Raw genomic sequence first — 18,293 nt, forward strand, 5'->3', positions numbered from 1 at the left:
AGGGAACATTAACTTCGTACCAACCCAGAGTTTTAAAAAAGTGAGGAGAAAGGAATTCTGGATTACTTAGGGGTGGGTTTGAATATCACGACAGGCATTAATCAGTTCTCCCTCAGTTATAACACGTTATTGGATTTATTTTTGAATGCTTCCCCCTTAAACCCCTATTAAAATATCAACAAGTTTTCACGCCCCAAAGAGGAAACGGCCTAGTAGAGCACGCTGGGCATTGCTCCCTGCGTATATAATTCAAAAGCAGAGCTTGAGGATACGTTTGCATCATCGTTCCAGGTGTTTGGATAGGGTAAGTCTACAAAAACTGGCAGGATGAAGTGGAATAACAATCAGGTTTGACCTCCTCTAAAACTCAGAAGTTCACTTTGTTTCAGTATCATAGAGTTTAATACAGGAATTATTTCTTCCAACGTGTAATATTGTGATCACGTCACCCATAACTCAGAGGATGATGCTCCTGTCACGTCAGCCCTAGGAAGCCAGGGTAAGCCATTCCACAGATACTTGGGAAGCGGTGGAAGTATGATGGCCGCACAGGCCAAGCTGGTGAAGGGCTGGCCTACGCGTGGCTTTCTGTCTGCGGACTTCCTCTCATCCTTGTGATGGCCTGAGCGCCTCGGGAACACACAGGACAAGATCTAGGTTCAAGCCAGAGGCGTCTCCTGAGAGCTACGACTTGTCGTCAGAGCAGACTTGTCCAGCAGTCGCTTGGCAGACCCGACCCTAAGGATGTTCCCTGATGAACAACCCTACGCGTGCAGGGAAACGTCTGTATCTCAGAATGTTACACGTAAGGGTAGTAGGAAGACACTGAAGTGGAGAGCTTGCATTAACCCGAGGATTTCACATTCTTCATTACAAAGTGCGTCATCTCAAATCTATCAAATCAAACTAATTACCTCGTTACGGAATTTCAAGATACACATACACTTACCTCCTCCAAGCAATCTCTAGCTATCCCTCTGTAACAGAACTTCTGTGTCAGTTAGGCTTTCGATTCTGAGAGATATTTCTAGTCATTAAACAGATAAATTAGACTCCTTGGGATGTTAATGGGTCCATGGGAATAATTTCCGAAGATGCAGACCACGTTGCTTCCAAGAACTGGCAAGCAACTTTCAGATTTTTTTGTCCCCCTAGTTAAATTCTAAATTGCTGTTTTATTAACAAACAAGTCCTTGTTCTAGTCATTCACAAACTGCTTCCGAAACAGCATTTAGAACTTGATAACGTAAGGAAGGAACACATAACTGTCTATATAACATGTAACTATAAATTACATAACTGTCTGCTCTGATCTACCAGCGTTTACATGACAAAACACGTTGGGTAGCATTTACCTGGCTTAAAGGTCCTGTGCTCACCGGTTGTACAAGATTGGAGTGAGTGATTTTTTCATTCTGCCTTTATCTACACGTATTTGGGTTGTTCCCTTTCTACAAACCCCCAGAATGGTATCAAAACAAAGCAGAGGGCTATAAATACAATCCTAGAAATGAGATTTGCTAGCAAGTGTACCCCTCTGCTTAGTGGTAATGGTTAAAAGACAAAAGAGTAGGGAAAAAATTAGGGCACCATTGCTGCACTGTTAAAACTTGACAGCAACAGCTAAGTTAAATATAAAAAGTCCTCTAAAACATGTAATACTGCTGATTATGGCCAACTTGGGCAGGGGTGGGAATACAGTAGCAGGAAGCCTCTCACGCTCCTAGGAGAACATTGTTTTTCAAGATGGAAACCATCCAGTTAGAAGGAAATGAGAAGACAAATGCGTGTCAGTATGTCTAATCACTTAAATTATATCCAAAATCCAACAGTTTAAGCCTTCAACCGTAACAAAGGCAAAAGTGCAGCATTAGATGTCATTAGAACCGAGACATTTTATTGCCTGCCAAGAATTCCGTCTCTTACTTTGAAGCTCAGGATTGCTATAATGGCAAGTCCCGGGAGGAAGGCGTAGAGTATGAGGAAATCGGTTGTGAAGCGGGACAAGGCACCTGGGAAGTTTTTTTCAATGAACTGGATGCCGTGGGAGAAGACACAGGCGGCAGCGTTGGTTGCAGTGGAACTGTTGGCACCGCCTGTCAGAAGGAAAAAAATGAATTTCTTCAGCAGGTGAATCAGTAAAACTGAAACTCGGGATCAGCGTCCGGCTCACATGGTTCATGTACCTCGCCCTAACGCCGTTTCAGTGGTGAACCATAACCACAGCAGCATTTCCCACCCTTTCGGAATCGGAACGGACGAGCCGGCCGCTTCTGCAGTTAACCTAGGCCATGTGCTTTGATGGGAAGAATAAGGGGTCACTAGGAACCTTCTGGTTTGCTCGCGCCAAACAACAGGTGGCTTAGGGCTTTCCAGAGACAACGTCTGGAGGGGCGGCAGGAAGCAGCTGCCCCGTGGGGCAGGCGTACAGCCCTCGTGTGTTGAGCTTCTCCAACATGCAGGAAGTGGAGACTGCCTGAAGGGCACATTAACAACCAGGTGGTTGTTGTTACTGCCAGAGTCACGGATTCACTCTCCAACAGTTGCCATCTATGCTCCTGTCTCAAAGAGGGATAGGAGGGATGAACGGATAAAGAGTATTAATCCTCGGAGAGGAGCAGAGGCACCTGGCTACAAAGCCCCACATCCCCTTGGGCAGGTGCACAGCTCCTAGTTCTGCCCCCACGGATGGGCATCAGCTCCTGACCCCCCAACCTCATCCATCCCAACATTTTGCCGGCTATCTTACTCCCAGGCAGCGAAGGACAGCCGGACACATGCAAGGCACTCAATACATGCCACGGTAACGTATCCAAACTGAAGCCTCATTGTCTGAGAGGAAACATCTGGCTGGCACCCATGTTTGATCTTAATATTGTGCAATTCTGTTGATCTTCAATTTGTGAAACACCGCTCCGATAAGCACCTAACGGGCTGCAAATTTTGCCTTCCAAAATTCCCCCAAAGCGGGGGATAAAAGAACAGGAGAAGAAGAGAAACGAAAAACTGAAAGAAGGAGAACTGGCTGGAAAAAAGAGAGAGTCAAACTTCCATCTAGCTTGTGATGCAGCGTTATGGCCTTTGCTAATTAATAAGCCTTTTCTAAAGACTCACAAGTTGTCTGCGTCAGGATACTCTACTTGTATGCAGAAGGCACATAAGGATTGACATCTCATTAAAATAATTTACGATGGTCACTTACCACACGTGAAGTTTAAGCCATAAAATTCATTGACGATAAGAACTTCACTGCTGTATTTCTGAAAGGTGACGTAACTCAGTATTTTAAAAGGTGTCGGCATTTCTTCGATGGTCCTTAAAGAAAACAGCGGTTAATTTGCCTTTTGCTACACTCCAAGAGCCAACCTGATCCCACATTAACACAGGCTGTCAGCGTTGGTCACAGCCTGCTACGGAAGCAGTTCTCGGCTCTCCCCGCTGGGTTTCCGAACGTGGAGCCGTTTGAGCGCTGGATGAGGAGGCAGCCGCAAAGGCTGTCCCTGCCGTGGGAACAGTGTCGTGACATCCAGCCCTGGTGGGCTCGTGGACAGCCACAAATGATTCTACGAAGCGGTTAGCTATTCACGTTGTGGGGATAAACAAGAGCGAGTATAAACCTTGGCTGCAAACATGGTGCTTCCAGAGTGAGAAACCACACCCCCTCCCCTCCCTCCATCTTCAAAACTGAGTATCAATTCACTGGAACAACATCACAAAGATGGATGAGAGAACAATGAGAAGAGAAACAGGGTAGGAAGGTTTTGAAACAACGTTACTCAGCAAGACCAGGCAAGTTCTGCACCTAAAATACTGGAAGACGTTATAACGGAACACAGTAATGAACAGAACAACCAGCAACCCAAGTCTCAGTGCTATTTTTAATATCCTTCATTGCCTATGAAGCTTAATCATCAGATTCACAATGTTAATTAGCAATGCCTCTGCTGTGGAAGAAAGTTAAAACCGCTCTGATTTTTAAAGGTATCATTAGGGTATAAGACTGTGGTAGCAGGAAAAACTGTCTTGTCACTATCAAACTATATCTTCCTGAAATGGGGCAGGGACCAAATTAGTTAGATCTGGACTTAGTTTTATTTGCTAAGCAAGTATTAGCTGAGGTCTACTCTGAAGAGGCAAAGCACCATCAGCTTTGTGAAGACTCGTATGCTTTTCCCGAGGACAACCTGACATCATCTTTTGTCAGGCTTATGTCATTTCCATTGGGAAGATCTCAGGTGAGCGTATCGTATCTTCCCCGCATCAAAACTTTCTTTGACAGTAATTTATTATCATATGTTTCTCAAAAAACAGTAATTTCAATATTGACAAATACAAGAGGGAAACTGTGCAAAGTTCATGCTGCTACAATGCAAAAACATTTATTTGCACAGTGACAGAGCAAGTGGATCAGGATTTTTCTGTGTATTCACTAAACTATTTTGTTACTCTCTATGTGGTTCTGTCGGCACAGACAGAAAAAGTGTCTGACAAGTGTAAGGACTAATCTGGAGAATAACACTAATGAGAGAGTTAAGAACCACCTTTTTAACAAAGCGTTGTTCCTAGGGTTTAATACCCGATACGTTCCAGCAGTTACTAGAAGCTGTAAGGTATTTTTTTGGAGGGGTAGAATCCTCAGACGAGGACAGCATTTCATGTGATAAAATCAGCGTAAGTCAAAGAAGTCAGCTGAGCTGACAGGTATTAATTGCTCAGGCTTATACTTGCAAAGAGTGGAAAAAACCGTTCATGTCTTCATTGACATCCAAAGTTATTATGTGTCTCTTTCCATGTATTTAGCATGAGGTCTAACACGACTGGGCAGTTCTGCCTCTAAAGGGCAACGGCTGCACTGTCCTTCCATTGCTCCCTTAGCGTTACTGTGCTTCAGCATTACGGACGGTTCATGCAACTCCTCTGTCGGCAGATCATCTTAGCATTAACACCACAAGGAAATCAAACCTTTTCCTACCTTACAAGTCCAGTGCCCACTATGACACCTGCTGAATTCAGTAGCACCACTCCACTTTGGACTATGTTTGGGTTCTGAACCACGCCAAGCATAACAAGTGTTAGTAGTTCACCAATTACATGAGACGCTAAGACAACAGCGAAGAAAACTCCAAATCTGGAAGCATCAGGATATAACCCCGCAGTCCTGTACAAAAATGAGCAAAAGAAAATTCAAAACCCAGTGTTTTGGTACTAAACTTGGAACGTAGCTTTCGGTTTTGCTTTTATTTCTTTTTTGCAATTAGACATTAAGCGACCTGTTTATGTCTTAACCCTCAGTACGTTGTTTGGAGCCTCCACATAAAGGACATCCACTTAATTTCATGACGTAAGTGCAGATGTATTCGGTTTTCTCCATCTAGATTAAAGAGGGGTGTGTAAAGCTGCAGCAGAAATCCGTGTTGTTTGAAGATAACCACTGTAGCTTTTACAACCCCTTAGAGTAACATCCTTCTAGGGTCTTTAGCAGTGGGAGTTATTTATGTAAGTCACATGTTTAAAGAATGCCTTTATGCAGGTAAGGAACAGATGGAATCTGGCACTTCTGATACAGCACAGGCACATGCAAAAATGGATAGGCCAACTGGATACACCACCCACATAACTCGCCCAAACGCAGTTTCCTCCATACCCCTGCACTCTTCAATACAACACACTGTTTCCGGCTTCTCCCTAGCTCCCCTCAGGAAAAAAGTGCATGCATGTGTGTCCCCACCTGTACTAAAAACCTAAGGGTTGAGAGGCACCAGCAGGTGCTTGGCAAACTAAATTCAGCCTTATAGTGTGTATGACATGACAAAAGCTTTTATTACATGGTGACATACTACCCTTTTTCAGAATTGCCTCACGCCAGGTACAGACAGTGTGCTTGGCTTAGCTAACAAGCAGCTATTCAACATTTTCTCCTTCATTGCCCAATGCAAGGTCCTTTTTTTTTTTTTTAATCCACCATGTTTGAAACATGGTCTTAAAATAGAAGTATTAATTTTCTTAGAGCTTTCCGGAGGCGATTTTTAAAGGTAATACCAAAATAATCTCTATTATAAATAGATGGCTGAACATTGACGCTTTCAAGTATTGAATATTCAATGAGCTAGCAGGTATTTAACAACCGTTAGTCACAGGTTGGTGCGGAAGAAACAGCTCTCCAAAGTCCTGGCGTAAAAGTACCTCCTTCTCTGAAGTGCTCTAGTACTTTACACAGAGCTGTGTAGATGCACACTTGTAAATCTAGGGTAGAAATAGAAAGAGAAGAAAGCCCAGAAAAGAGGAATAAAAACCAACTCAGAAGAGAAAATATCACAGCAATAGAATGGTAAGGTAATATAAACCGTCAGAACATTGCCCAGAGGTATCCTGAGCTGGGAAAATCTGCACAGGCAGAGGAAATTTCCTTGATTACAAAAGTGGCTGTATTTGTTCTTGGCCAGAGCTGTCTTGTGTCCCACCAGGTAAAAGTTTGGGTCTGTCTGACCCGAACTGTCTGACCCTACAAACAAACTCTGAGAGAAAAGGCTTGTGAGAACATGTACCAGAGGCTTTCAAAGCCTCTCCACAAGTTAGTCCATCCAGGAAAGTTTAGCCCTGCACAGATACGATCTTCAAAATTTCAGAGAGAAACTGCTTGCCCTAAGAGGTTGAAGGGCACTGTGAGTGCACTGACATGTCACTGATGGCTTCCAACCAACCACAAGATAGCCAAGATAAGCAGAGGCGAAGATCTGTAAATATTACCCATTAACTGCAACCACACTCTTTATTGTTGGTTGTGATTGAAGCTACCAAAGCACCAGGGCAAAGTCTCTGCCCATGTCAATCTCCTGTTCCTTCAGGGGCGCGCGGGGCAAACAGCGGGTCGTGATCTTCAGGAGCTCCGCCAGCCTTCCCTTGCTGAGCCTGGCACGGTGCTTTCCGAACGGCTGCCTTCTCAGCAACCAGCTCACTAGCAGGCACAAACGGAAGGGCTCTGGTGAGCACAGTGCATCCTCCGAACACTCCGTGGGATAAGGAGTAATTTCTGCTTGGCTGTGAAAAGGACTTCTCGGGAAGCACTCTCCGAGGCAGGCAGCACTGCCCGAGGCAGGCGGCACTGGCAGCTTGCACAAACAAGAGCCCATCATTCCTTTCATAATTAGGAAAACAAGAAACCCAGAAAAAGCTCGAAGGACAGAAACTGGTCCTTATTACCTCACTACTACCTTACACCAGCAGCCATGGGCTGTGTTAAGTTCAGAATAAGCAAGTGGAAAGTGGGAAACCAATGGAATGCAAATGAAGAGCAGACCTATATGATAGATAAGGCAGCGAAGCGATGAAATACTTTGTCACCCCATTCTGATGTAGTCCTTCACATGATGCGAGGAAATGAAGGTACTGGGGGCAAAAAGCAAGGTTTACAATCAGCCCCTTTCTTCCACTATCAGAAATCCACTTTTGGGCCTTTCTCTGGGAAGTGGAAGAGAGGGCAGCAGGCCTCATCCCTTCCATGTGCTGTAGCTAAACCCCAAACGTTCCCAAAAATAACAAGTTTTGTCACTGTCACATCCCTACTGTTGTCCTCCTCACCTTTTTCCCCTCTTATTTCCTATCTTTCTAAATGCAATGTAAAACAGCACTTCCCAGTTTTTGTATGACAAAAGAATGCCGAATGTCCCAAAGCCCATAAGAACTTCCAAAGTTACCCAGGGAACTGATTTTGCCACGCTTACGCCTTCGTTCACTCAGTCTTTCAGCGTCACTTCTCTTCCCTTTGCGCATGTGGGCGCACAGGCACGCGTGCATGCAAAGCGTCACCCTTCCAGAGACAAAAAGCCTCCCTGCAAATACCACCGCAGGGCTCCACAGATCCTTGGCAAGCCTGGCAAGTTCTTCAGTGCAGCTCAGGCCCCCAATCTTATTAGAAACTTGCACCTAGTGTCAGGGCTTAAATCATGCCATCTTTCCTTAAGCCTGGAAACAGGAGGCCTGTTGCTGACACGGGAATTGAAATGGCTAACAAAAGGAAGATAATCCCATAGATGGTACAAGCACTTACCAGTATATAAAGGTGCTGAAGATCGCCACGCTGATGACACTGAAGGGCAGGAAATGCACTATATAAGCTAAAAGCATTTGCCACTTCTTATACAAGCCATCTTTACTCTCTTGGTCACTGATAGCACGTAAAGGTGGGACTGGATTAAATATATAAGAAATAAGTTAAATCACCATTAAATAAAGAGACCAAGACTTGCTGCTAGCAAAAACAACCTGAAGCACAGAGACAACTTGGAGAATATACCCAAAACATTCTGTATAAACCAGTCGGATCACTTTTCCCCCCGCTATAAATGCAAAACACGCTGCCTGCAGACTGCTCAAGTTGCTGAGCTTAACAGAGGAGGCCTAGGGAGGCAGCATGCAGGACAGCCTCCTCTTTTTGCAGATACAGACTAAAGGCATGAAAAAACTGCCCTCACTGGATAACTTTTCTTGAGATGCTCAGATCTCAAGGCGCTGACAGCAATGTACGTTCCCTGCATGAGCAGAACAGTTTTTAGGGCTGTAAAGAGAAACTACTGTTGGTGTTAGTATGGCATCTGTAAGGGAAACACCCTCTAAGAAGGATGTTATCACCACCTAATACTTTTAAATCTTGTTATCCTTGGTTGCTGTCAAAGCTGTTTCGTGCTTCCATCTTTTCCTGTCTTTGGTTGTAATCTCACTTCAGAGGTTAACTACAGACCTAGACTTTGTCCTGCCTTTATCATGCTGCACGCAGGCACATTAAAAGCTCTTGCACCCTTTAGAATAAAGCCTCCATGCACGGGCTGGCTGTAAAAGGGAGAGGCAGTGATCAGGGCATATTCCTTCACTAAGCCCAGTGAACCTGGAGCCCTTCCGATGCACTAATCTTTCTGTGGTGCGGAGCTTCCTGTTGTTTCGCCTTTTGAGCTTCTGTATCAGCTCTGACATTACCTAGAACGGTTAAGGTCCTCTAAATTACCATCCTAAAAAACCAGGCTTTGTTCTATTTACAAAACAGTGGCATCAACACCTGCTGCTGCAGGCAATACAGGACAGACACTCACAAAGGGCGACAGCATTGAGCATCCCTGTGTAGGGGGGGGCACTCACGCACTGGTAGACCAGCCCCACACGGTCCTGCACAGCTCCTTTTACCAAGTCGTTCCTCAGTCTAAGAAGGAAAAACGCTACAAACAAGCCAAATAACAGATTCTGGAGGAGACGCATGATGATGCCCATCTTATCTCTGGAGAAGTTTCTTGTTGTCCTCCTGAGAATGGAACAAAACAAAAACAACAGACTTGTTAGCTATGAGGGACCACATGGTGGTAGGGTATTTAGCTCTGAACAAATCTCACACAGACAATGTCCAAAAAGAGGTAATATTAAAAAAAGACAGTTACAAGTACAGTGGTAGACAAAAAAAACCCAAGAAAGTGCACTTACATATGGGGGTGAGGGTGGGTGGAGGGGGAACAGGAGAAGTTAGTGGAGAAGAAAAAAAATTGATTTTTCCTAAAAGAAAGAAAAAAATTAGAATTCTTACCGTAAAAGAATCCATAATTTGTAAATGGCACTGGGTGAGTCTTTGTTTTTGAATGGTATTGGTGGCAGCTCTTTCATACACTTTGTTCTTTCAATGGCTGCCTGCACTTTGCTGAAGATCTCTGAGTTTTTGTAGGCTGATACAATTACCTGGACCCTACTGTAGGTTTCGAGTTCACGTTCCTTGCTTCGGGTGTCCACAGATGTCAGATCCACTGTAAATTTACAAAGTGTTTGCTGTGTATACAACCACTGTCTTTTCTTACCTCTCCCCGCCATTGCAACTAACCTCTCCTTGCCTCTAACCTAAGACCTGTAAGGAAGAAAAGGTCCATTGAAAACATTCAAGTTTTCATTGACCCTTCCTTTCCATGAGAAGCAGCAGGAAGGAATAACTGTGCCGCCAGGATAGATCTGGTCTGTGCCCTCTGCAGGACTCTGAAGTTCGAGTCCTTTATCTGGAAGTGGAAGGGCTGAGCGGTGTGCTGGTCAGACGTCTAGTGTTCTCCTTGCACGGCACAGAGCCGTGCCACTGCTGAAGCACCACTGCTGCCATGAGCAAGGCAGGGCACCAGCTGAGGAGGAACACTGATGAGGATCAAGAGACAGCTTTCTGTTCGTGCATGTCTCAGGTTTTCAGGTAAATCCTCAGTCACAGCTCCCTGACTGCCCCTTGTCCTCCGCCTGCTCCTCCATCACCACGGGGCTTTACTCTGCAGTTAGTCCGAGCTCCTGCTGCAGACACCCCGCTCTCCTCCACCGGAGCCGTTACTGCACTGGGTTTCACCTAACTCCTTCCCAGCCAGGCTTCTGTTTTAACGTGAAGCTCAGCAGGCCAAACTCCAGGCACAGCCCAAGCTGAAGAAAATATTACTTACTGCTAGGGAACTTGTGAAAGGTAAATACTTCACGGAGTTAATGTTCCTTTTTCATAAATCCACCCTTACCTGTTCCTGACACCAGCAATTCTTTTACTGGCAGATGGGAACGCCGTGTGTGCTACAAGTCGTAAGGATTCAGCAATAATGCTAAAATGCATTAGGAATTTCCCCTTTCCCTAGTAGCAATGAAGTATCTGAGGTTTCAAAACCTAGACTGTCATTCCCATTTTACAGATTTTTCTCTGGCTCTCCTACACCTGGTAAGACATCTTTATCAGTTATTTATTTCTAAGGTTTCTGCCACCCTTAGATTTCAGTTTTACAGTGTTATGCTTGACTTCAAAACACAAATTGAACAAGGGTAAATGAGCCCATGTCCGAGATTCTTCATTTGTCCTCAAAACCTGAATTAAGCTTATGAATAGATCCCTGGTGTTCTGAAAGCTGGAATTCAGCAGAATTGTCTGTAATGGTAAACATATCCAAAATGAAGTCCTTGCTTTTGCAAATATGAACATCCAAACTGCAGACACTCTTGGCCAGTGTGAAGTCACACAGGAAAAAAGCAACCAGGTGTGTTTAAAAAAAAAAAAAAACACCACCAGCTAGTCACTAGACCAAATAGCTAATGCCTACCCAGCATCTGTACACAGCATGTGACATTTCCATAATATAATCCACACTCAATACACAGGATCTATTTTCCTCTGCTGTTGGTTTAAATGATATCAGAATCTGTCCCTTCATTCCCATCATTAAATCACAAAAAAAAAATATAAACTACCAATTTTCCAGAGACTAAATATTCTGATGATTCTTTGCTCTAAACTGTGGTTTTTTCCTTTTCTTGTCACATTCAAAAGTTGACATCTGAAGAATGCAGTACTCTCTTTACCAAGCTTCTTCAAAAGTGGGTCTAAATCTCAAATCAGCTGTGCTTTTCAAGACTATACAAATTCATGAAGGCAAAATTATCCTTGCTGTCACACCAGTATTTTCAGCTTCATCCCATTCCAGCTCCGTGTCAACAACCATCCTCTTCTCTCTGAGTTTTGGATGCCATCTAGACAATAGGAAAACACTGCCTCCTCTGAATGTGCCAGGTTTTTGCACACAGCTTTTTGGGTTGGTCAGATTCTCTGGTTAATGCTCAGTCAGTATTATCAGAAATCAGCCTACATACTAGGTTAAAAAAAGATAGATAGGCATATATGCACACACACACGTATGCACATATGTACACACACAGACACGGACATGTGCTCTTCAAACACGTGGTACATGGATGCCCTGCAGCAAAACCAAGCCTCACTTCCAGTGTCTCACCCTGACACTTCTTTCATCTTGAAAGTGGTAGAACAGCACTCTTCAGCTTTTGCCAACAGCTTGCTATCCTCCCCTCCTGAAGCATCCATACGTTCTGCTCCAGTAGCTCACCCTGGTATTAGCGACTCCTCAAACTTTCAGAAACCGAAAACTCAGTCTCTGCAAGTTGATACCTCACTCACCCCATATTTCTGCTACATCCTTCCCTCCAGGCAACAACTGTCTACAGTTGCTTGGCATCACAGAGTCCGTAAGAGCATGGGATTTTCCAAGGTTTTGGGATCAAATTGATTTTTCAACGTCCAGTGGACAGCGGCAGGGAGATACCATCAGGAGTCCACAGGTTTCATGAAGCTGAGATTCCTGCTTTATTGGTAGTTTACACCTTTCTGCTGTGTTTCAGACCTACTGCAAACTTCTGCTGTTTTATGGACTCGGTGGAGGATACATACGCCCAGCCCTTGCTCTTCCCCAAGTTGAGAATAATTACAAAGTTGGGGAAGAATTCCAACACATTTCTATCTCTGGAAAAACTTTAATTTGGGGAAGAAAACAACTTGTTTGTCTAAAGGAAACCCATATTTTTACCAAAACAACTCAGAAAAACTTACCATAGAAGTCAAAAGGATTTGATTGCTCAGGACAAGAATAGCCACAGTCACTAAAAAACGTGATCATTTCCATAGGGTTCCCGCAGAAAACCATTTCTCCAAAGCTCATGATGGCTATTTTATCAAATAACTGTGGGGAACAAATTAATATATTAGCAATACATGCCAAGAAGCAGCACCTTAATTTTTGAGTACAGCTACTGTCTCGATAATAAAAGATGCTTTGACAGGAAAAACAGTTTTGACACATTCAAACTTCCTCAGTTCATTTCTGTCAAAGGAAGTTTGTCCTTTCCGTCACACCTCCCGGTGGTTATGCAAGATGAAACATTTGTAAGCTCTTAAAACCAGCAGTTCTCAAAACTGTCAAAGACAGCAGCTCACAGAGGTAATCCACAAACAGCAATGGGAGCTGTGGGCTTCTGACTTCACTTCTAATGCACCTTCACTTACTGACTGACCTCCTTTGGTGCTTAACAGCCGCAGTCTGTAAAATCCCAAATTGTTGGGAAGATTAGCCTGAAGTGCCTAAGCCCAGAAAACCACTGCCACTCTACTCTGGCTTCACAGCCACCTAGAGTGAAGCCAGTCAGCCAGGGAAGAGGTGAATTCAGCGGGTGGGTGACTGATGCATCAGAATGGCAAAGTGCGAAATTGTAATGGAAAGGGAGAAATGCTCTCCCCAGAACAGGCCCTACAGGGCGGGCCTGCCCCTCCACGTGGCCAAGTGTATCCACATCACTTGGGACAAAGAGGAAAAAAGCACATTTGGGGGTTTTCTCCATTTCAAACCACGGCTTTATCTGTCTCAAGCTGCAAGTGAAATCTGAACATGTAAAGATAACTAAAGTGCTAGTTTTTACAGTGCCTGCACACACAGGGAGCTTGCATGGCTTCTCCCAGTGGTTTTGATCTTGGTAGCAACATGACACAAAGGCTAGGCACACAGTCGGTGTATGTGCTATTTTCACGGGGCGGTATGTACCCCAAAGTACCCTACGGCTAGCAGAAGGCCAGGGCTTGTTCAAGACACGCCTTGGAGATGGTGGGGAGAAGGAAGAGAGCCTTTGAAGGCAACTGTAGTGGATCTTATACTCTTATCCTGAAAAGAACCTAGGGACTAAAAACATTGGTAAAAAAAAAGCAAAGAGTGAGTAGATATCATTTACCCTGAAGAGTTCTGAGCGAGGCTGGTGAATCGTAATAATCACAATCCTGTCTCTGTGTGCAAGCTCTGAAAGCAGCGAGACAATCTGGTTTGCGGTCAGGCAGTCCAGCCCTGTTGTTGGCTCATCAAGCAGCATGACCTCTGTGAAATTACAAGAAAGTGCATTAAAACGCAGGTAAAGGGGGAGCGAATGTTACAGCTTCTGCCCTTGAAAGTGATTTGGCAATTAGTATAGAAATCTCTTTACATGTGAAGTTCCACACGTAAAGCAGAGCATGCACACATATTCCATAATGTGATCTTTCAGTTTTAGCTTCAGTGGTTGAGTTCCAATCACTAGGAGTTAGGATGTAAAATGCTACTGCAGGATGAGAGCATGAGCATTTTTTTCTAAGTTCAGGTGAAATCTGAAAATTACCAAAAGAGATTTGAGGTATACATCTGTTTCTGAGAGCAATAATGATAAATTTCAGTATGTACAAATGTAAATATAACTGACGTAATCAGCTAGAAGTTGCAATATGAATTAAATCTATACACACAAACAGAATTTGTTATGAACAAATTAAGTTACATTAAAATACAGCATATATAATTCCATAGATGAGAGGCAGGGGTTTTTACTGCATTTTCTTCATGATTTTATTGCACATGGAAAGGTAAAAGTTACAGTCAAATCCAGTATTTTTACATGGATGAGAGACAGCATGGAAGAGAGCAGGTCAACCTTGATCAGGGTATGGGGGGAGGAGAGCTTTCTCTGTAGGTTTATCTACACAGAATTACTATAGTGTTTACAATAGAGTTTAGTGAACTTACTGAGCAATAACTACACACAGTGAACTCCCTGGGAGTCACCGGTAGCACACAGTACCTGTGATGTACCTCACTCTGCTATTTACATGCTCTTTCCTCCCTGGTATGCAGTCCGGGTATGCACATCTGCACAGCTAGAATCCAACAAAAGCGTGCTGTACATACACTACGTACGATTCTGGGTCCTTGAAGAAACTATCTCAAAACTGACAAAATTTACAGTGCTGCTTCCCATGGCTAACCCTAGTTTCTCTGCTTCGGTTTCCATTTATTGGATTTTTTTTTTTTTTTACAGTAGGTCTATAACCACATATAGAAGTGGTTGTATATTCATCAATATCTGGTTTCTTTATCAAGGGTGACACAACTTGAGGGCCTATTACACTTCTGAGCATTTACTGTTATGTTTATGTCTTTTCCCAATGGGAAAATCTCACGTGCTGACTACCTTTTTGGCTCTGGAACGTACATGGCGTCCACAACACTTCATACATGGGCAGGCCGGCCCAGAAAGACTTAAAATGGATAAATGCAAGTCTAAACCTATGTTCAGTCCCTAAGATTTTAGAATCATCTGCTTTCCAAAATAACTAGTAGATTAATGGCAGACCTGAACTACTGCTCATCTTTTTCTGTCAATACTGGACTAGCTTTTGCTGAATCACAGCATGTAAATGCTTTTGTATTCCACAGTGGTTTATGCCCGACCAAGGTAGGAGCGCGAAGTGACACTGCTTTGTTTTATTCTGAAAATCCACGCAGTGGTACTTACTGGGATCTTGTAATAGCTGGGCTGCAATTGAAACACGACGCCGCTCACCCCCAGAAATTCCTACGAAAATACGGCTTCCAATTATTTTGTCAGCAATGTGGCTGAGACTCAGCTCAGCCATAACCGCATCTACCTGAAAAAATAATTACAATTTAGAAAGACTAAACACAGTCCAACTCAGATACCCGTGTGCAAAATGAAAAGATGATCATTTAAAGTTAGGGCAACATGCTGCCTGCATCCATTCTAGTTGTAGGTATCTGGCCTCAATGCTATTTGATTATTTTTATTATTGCAATTATTATTTTTTAATTTTGTTTTCATTTATTCTGAAATGAATAGAGTTTTAGCTTCAATTAACATTAAGAGATGAAGAGTTCAGAGGTGGGACTAGAAGTTAAGGTATGAAGCATAAAATGCTGGGGTCTGGCTTCCAAAATAAGGGAGCAGAAAGGCACATCAATTCTGAGAAAGTATAAAATACTGGGTGGAAGACAGGTGGAGAGAGAATACAGCACACAAGAGCCTTTGCTCAGGAATATCCAGTCTTTAGTTTCGGAGGCCAAAAAAAGAGCCCAATAGATCTGAAACACACCTATTCTATCAAGCAAGTAGCTTGTAGGGGACTTAGGAGACCAGTGCTTTTCAGAGCTGTTGTGGTCAGTGAGAGACATCCTACAGGAGCCAGAGTAGTGTCAAAGCCATCTCTACTGTCCATGAGACTCGCCAGCACACACGGCCCTAAACACCCCAGAGAACTGTCTTTCCCAGCTGGGGAAGGGGAGCTGACCTCGATACCAACAGCAGCATCTCCACAGCAGCAACTGCTGCATGTTTGCCGGCGAGACATTTGTCCCAGCATCACGGTGATTCCCTGGGGCATCAGCGCAAGCCCCTTGCAGAGGAGGGGAGCACCAGAGAGCTTGTGTCCTGCTCCTCAGCAGGAGGATTTCTCCCCATTTGCGGAATGAGGATTACAAAACCTTATAAACGTAAAACTCAGCCATGGATGGAAAGTGCTGCTGGGGAAAGCATTACATGACATCATGTCTGCCTTTCTGGTAGAAGGTGATAAAATACAGACCTTCTTTTTGATGAAGTCATCCGAGCATTTCTGAAGAGTTAGTAAAGCAGTGTAGGTCAGAGACTCTTGTATGGTGAGGAAGCTTAACAAAGTGTCACTCTGCAGAGAAAAAATCAGGTGAAGAGGAAGCGCTTAGCCCTGTAGTAATTAGATCTTGCCCCTGCTTGCACAACTGTCATCCATTCATACAATTCATTAATCGCTTTATACCAAATTTACTCGTAAAAATCCCAGTCAGATTACGCTCCTCTATTCCATTAGCAACTTCACTTTACATGAGAGGAAGCTCAGTGCACAAAAATAAACGTCAAGACCAACCTGTGGCACATAAGAGAAGCAATCTCTAAACTGTTCCTTCTTCAGCTGACGCCCGTTCACATACACTTCTCCCAAGAAGTTGTCCTTATGTCCCAGTCTTCCTGATATTGCATCCAGAAGTGTTGTTTTCCCAGATCCTTTCAAACAAAATAAATGGATCATGTGGTGAGGTGAATTTTATGAATTCAAGGTTTGGTTTTCCTCAACAGAATTAAAGTAATAAGTCCTGAAAATGCAGTTAGTTAAGGGGAAGTAAATAGGAAACCTAGAACATGTATAAACCAACATTTAATTCATATGAATTCACACTTCATAGTGAAACATTCGGGTTTGGAAGTAACCTTATCTTTTATTGAAGTTGTAATTGTTAGTTAGATGGCAGAAGATTGAACTCTGAAATCCAGGCACCACATTTTTACAGAGCAGGGTTAAAACCACCTGCAGTTTCATTATTTAAAACACAGACCTCGGTCACGTTCACACCACTGTGGAAGTCGCTGGTATTAGCTACGATCTGATTTCTTTCAAATTACTGGAACAACTTACCAGAATTTCCTAAAATCCCCATAATCTGGCCACTCTCTATGTGAAATGAAACATCCTTAAGTATTTGCCGGGTCCACTTTTTATGATATAAAGAAACGTTCCACCACGGGCCAACACGTTCTCTTGGAAAAGAAACATCGAAGAGGGTTAAAGAGAGAAGATTTAAAAATTTTGGGTAAAGCAAGTGAATGGTTTATAGCTGCTCGCACGTGGGATGGAAACCTGCAAGGATTTTAAAGTGGGGAGGGGGGGGGGAAGTTCCCTCATCCCCCTCATGCTTTAACTTTTTAACTTCAGTGTTACCTGGAAGGTAAAACGAGGTCTGAATAGATTTTTCAGAACAACTGCTAGGAGGCTTTCAGACAGCAGCTGAGGGGAAACTTGAACTAAGGCTGTATCTGTTGATGATGCTTGCCAGCCATTAATCCACCTGACCCTCACCTTAGGGCCTCACATTATCCTTCTGGAAGCAGTAAGAGAGGCAGTGGGAAAGGGCACAATCCTTAGAAACCTCCTCTAAAGCATCTCCTTCAGAGACATCTCCGGGTGACCCCTGCGGAGAACCATCTGGCTCTGCCTCCCTCAAGGCCTGTACTCCACGCTGAGGTGGGCAGCCCAGCACCATGTGCCCCTCCTTCGCTGGGCCGCCGCCAAACTCACAGCCCACCGGTCCAAGCCCCTCTCCCCTCAGTGCTGAGGGTCGGAGCAGCTCCCTGGGGGCAGTGGCTCACCACGCCGCCCTCCTGGCCCTACCTGACGGTGTAGGAGACTCCCCGCACACTGATGCTGTCGGAGGCCTGTGCTGCAGCCTTAGCCTCGCCTGTCCGCCTGCCGCTCCTCTCCAGGGCGGGAGGCCCTCTGCCCGACATCCTCCCTTGGTGCCAGGGCCCCGCAGGCTCCCTCCCTCACGCCGCTGGCCAAGGGCCCGGCGCTGCCACCATGCCTCCCCCGAGGCTCCGTCCCTGGGTCAGAGCGGGTCGCTGCCCCAGCGCTCGCCACCGGAGGAAGCGCCTGAAAGGAAACAGGGGAGCTCTTTTTCCTGAGAACAACTGACAGGTGATTAGCTGAAGCTGCTATCTGATGTACCTTTAGCCCGAGCTGTTACTGTCCCAGCGGAGGGGAACATTTCCCTGTCCCCAGGGTCACGGCAGCTGCAGAGACACAGCGCGTCAGGAGAAATGGTGCTACGGTGAAGGCACCTGGAAAG

General features: G+C 44.5%; 1 protein-coding gene across 1 annotated transcript; it reads right to left on the minus strand.

Annotated features, from left to right (window-relative positions):
* Positions 1 to 1,896: 1,896 nt before the first annotated feature.
* ABCG5 (ATP-binding cassette, sub-family G (WHITE), member 5) lies at positions 1,897 to 17,955 on the minus strand. Its single transcript, XM_010156678.1, has 13 exons — positions 17,840 to 17,955; positions 17,087 to 17,208; positions 16,541 to 16,677; positions 16,223 to 16,321; positions 15,139 to 15,271; positions 13,552 to 13,691; positions 12,383 to 12,512; positions 9,566 to 9,779; positions 9,084 to 9,289; positions 8,048 to 8,186; positions 4,973 to 5,158; positions 3,203 to 3,315; positions 1,897 to 2,096 (listed from the first exon to the last, which is right to left on the minus strand). The coding sequence occupies exons 1-13, from the start codon at positions 17,953 to 17,955 to the stop codon at positions 1,897 to 1,899; spliced, it is 1,935 nt and encodes a 644-aa protein (XP_010154980.1).
* Between the last annotated feature and the right edge of the window lie 338 nt (positions 17,956 to 18,293).

This window comes from Eurypyga helias, unplaced genomic scaffold (genome assembly GCF_000690775.1).
Source record: "Eurypyga helias isolate BGI_N326 unplaced genomic scaffold, ASM69077v1 scaffold22838, whole genome shotgun sequence".
Classification (NCBI taxonomy): Eukaryota; Metazoa; Chordata; class Aves; order Eurypygiformes; family Eurypygidae; genus Eurypyga; species Eurypyga helias.

Bases quoted from the DNA above. Each gene is read 5' to 3' on its own strand.
- ABCG5 (XM_010156678.1), bottom strand. From the start codon at position 17,955: ATGTCGGGCAGAGGGCCTCCCGCCCTGGAGAGGAGCGGCAGGCGGACA. The intron at 17,209-17,839 runs GTAGGGCCAGGA...TTCTTTTCCAAG, and splicing joins GGAGTCTCCTACACCGTCAG to AGAACGTGTTGGCCCGTGGT. The intron at 13,692-15,138 runs GTAAGTACCACT...GTAATTTCACAG, and splicing joins CCAGCTATTACAAGATCCCA to AGGTCATGCTGCTTGATGAG.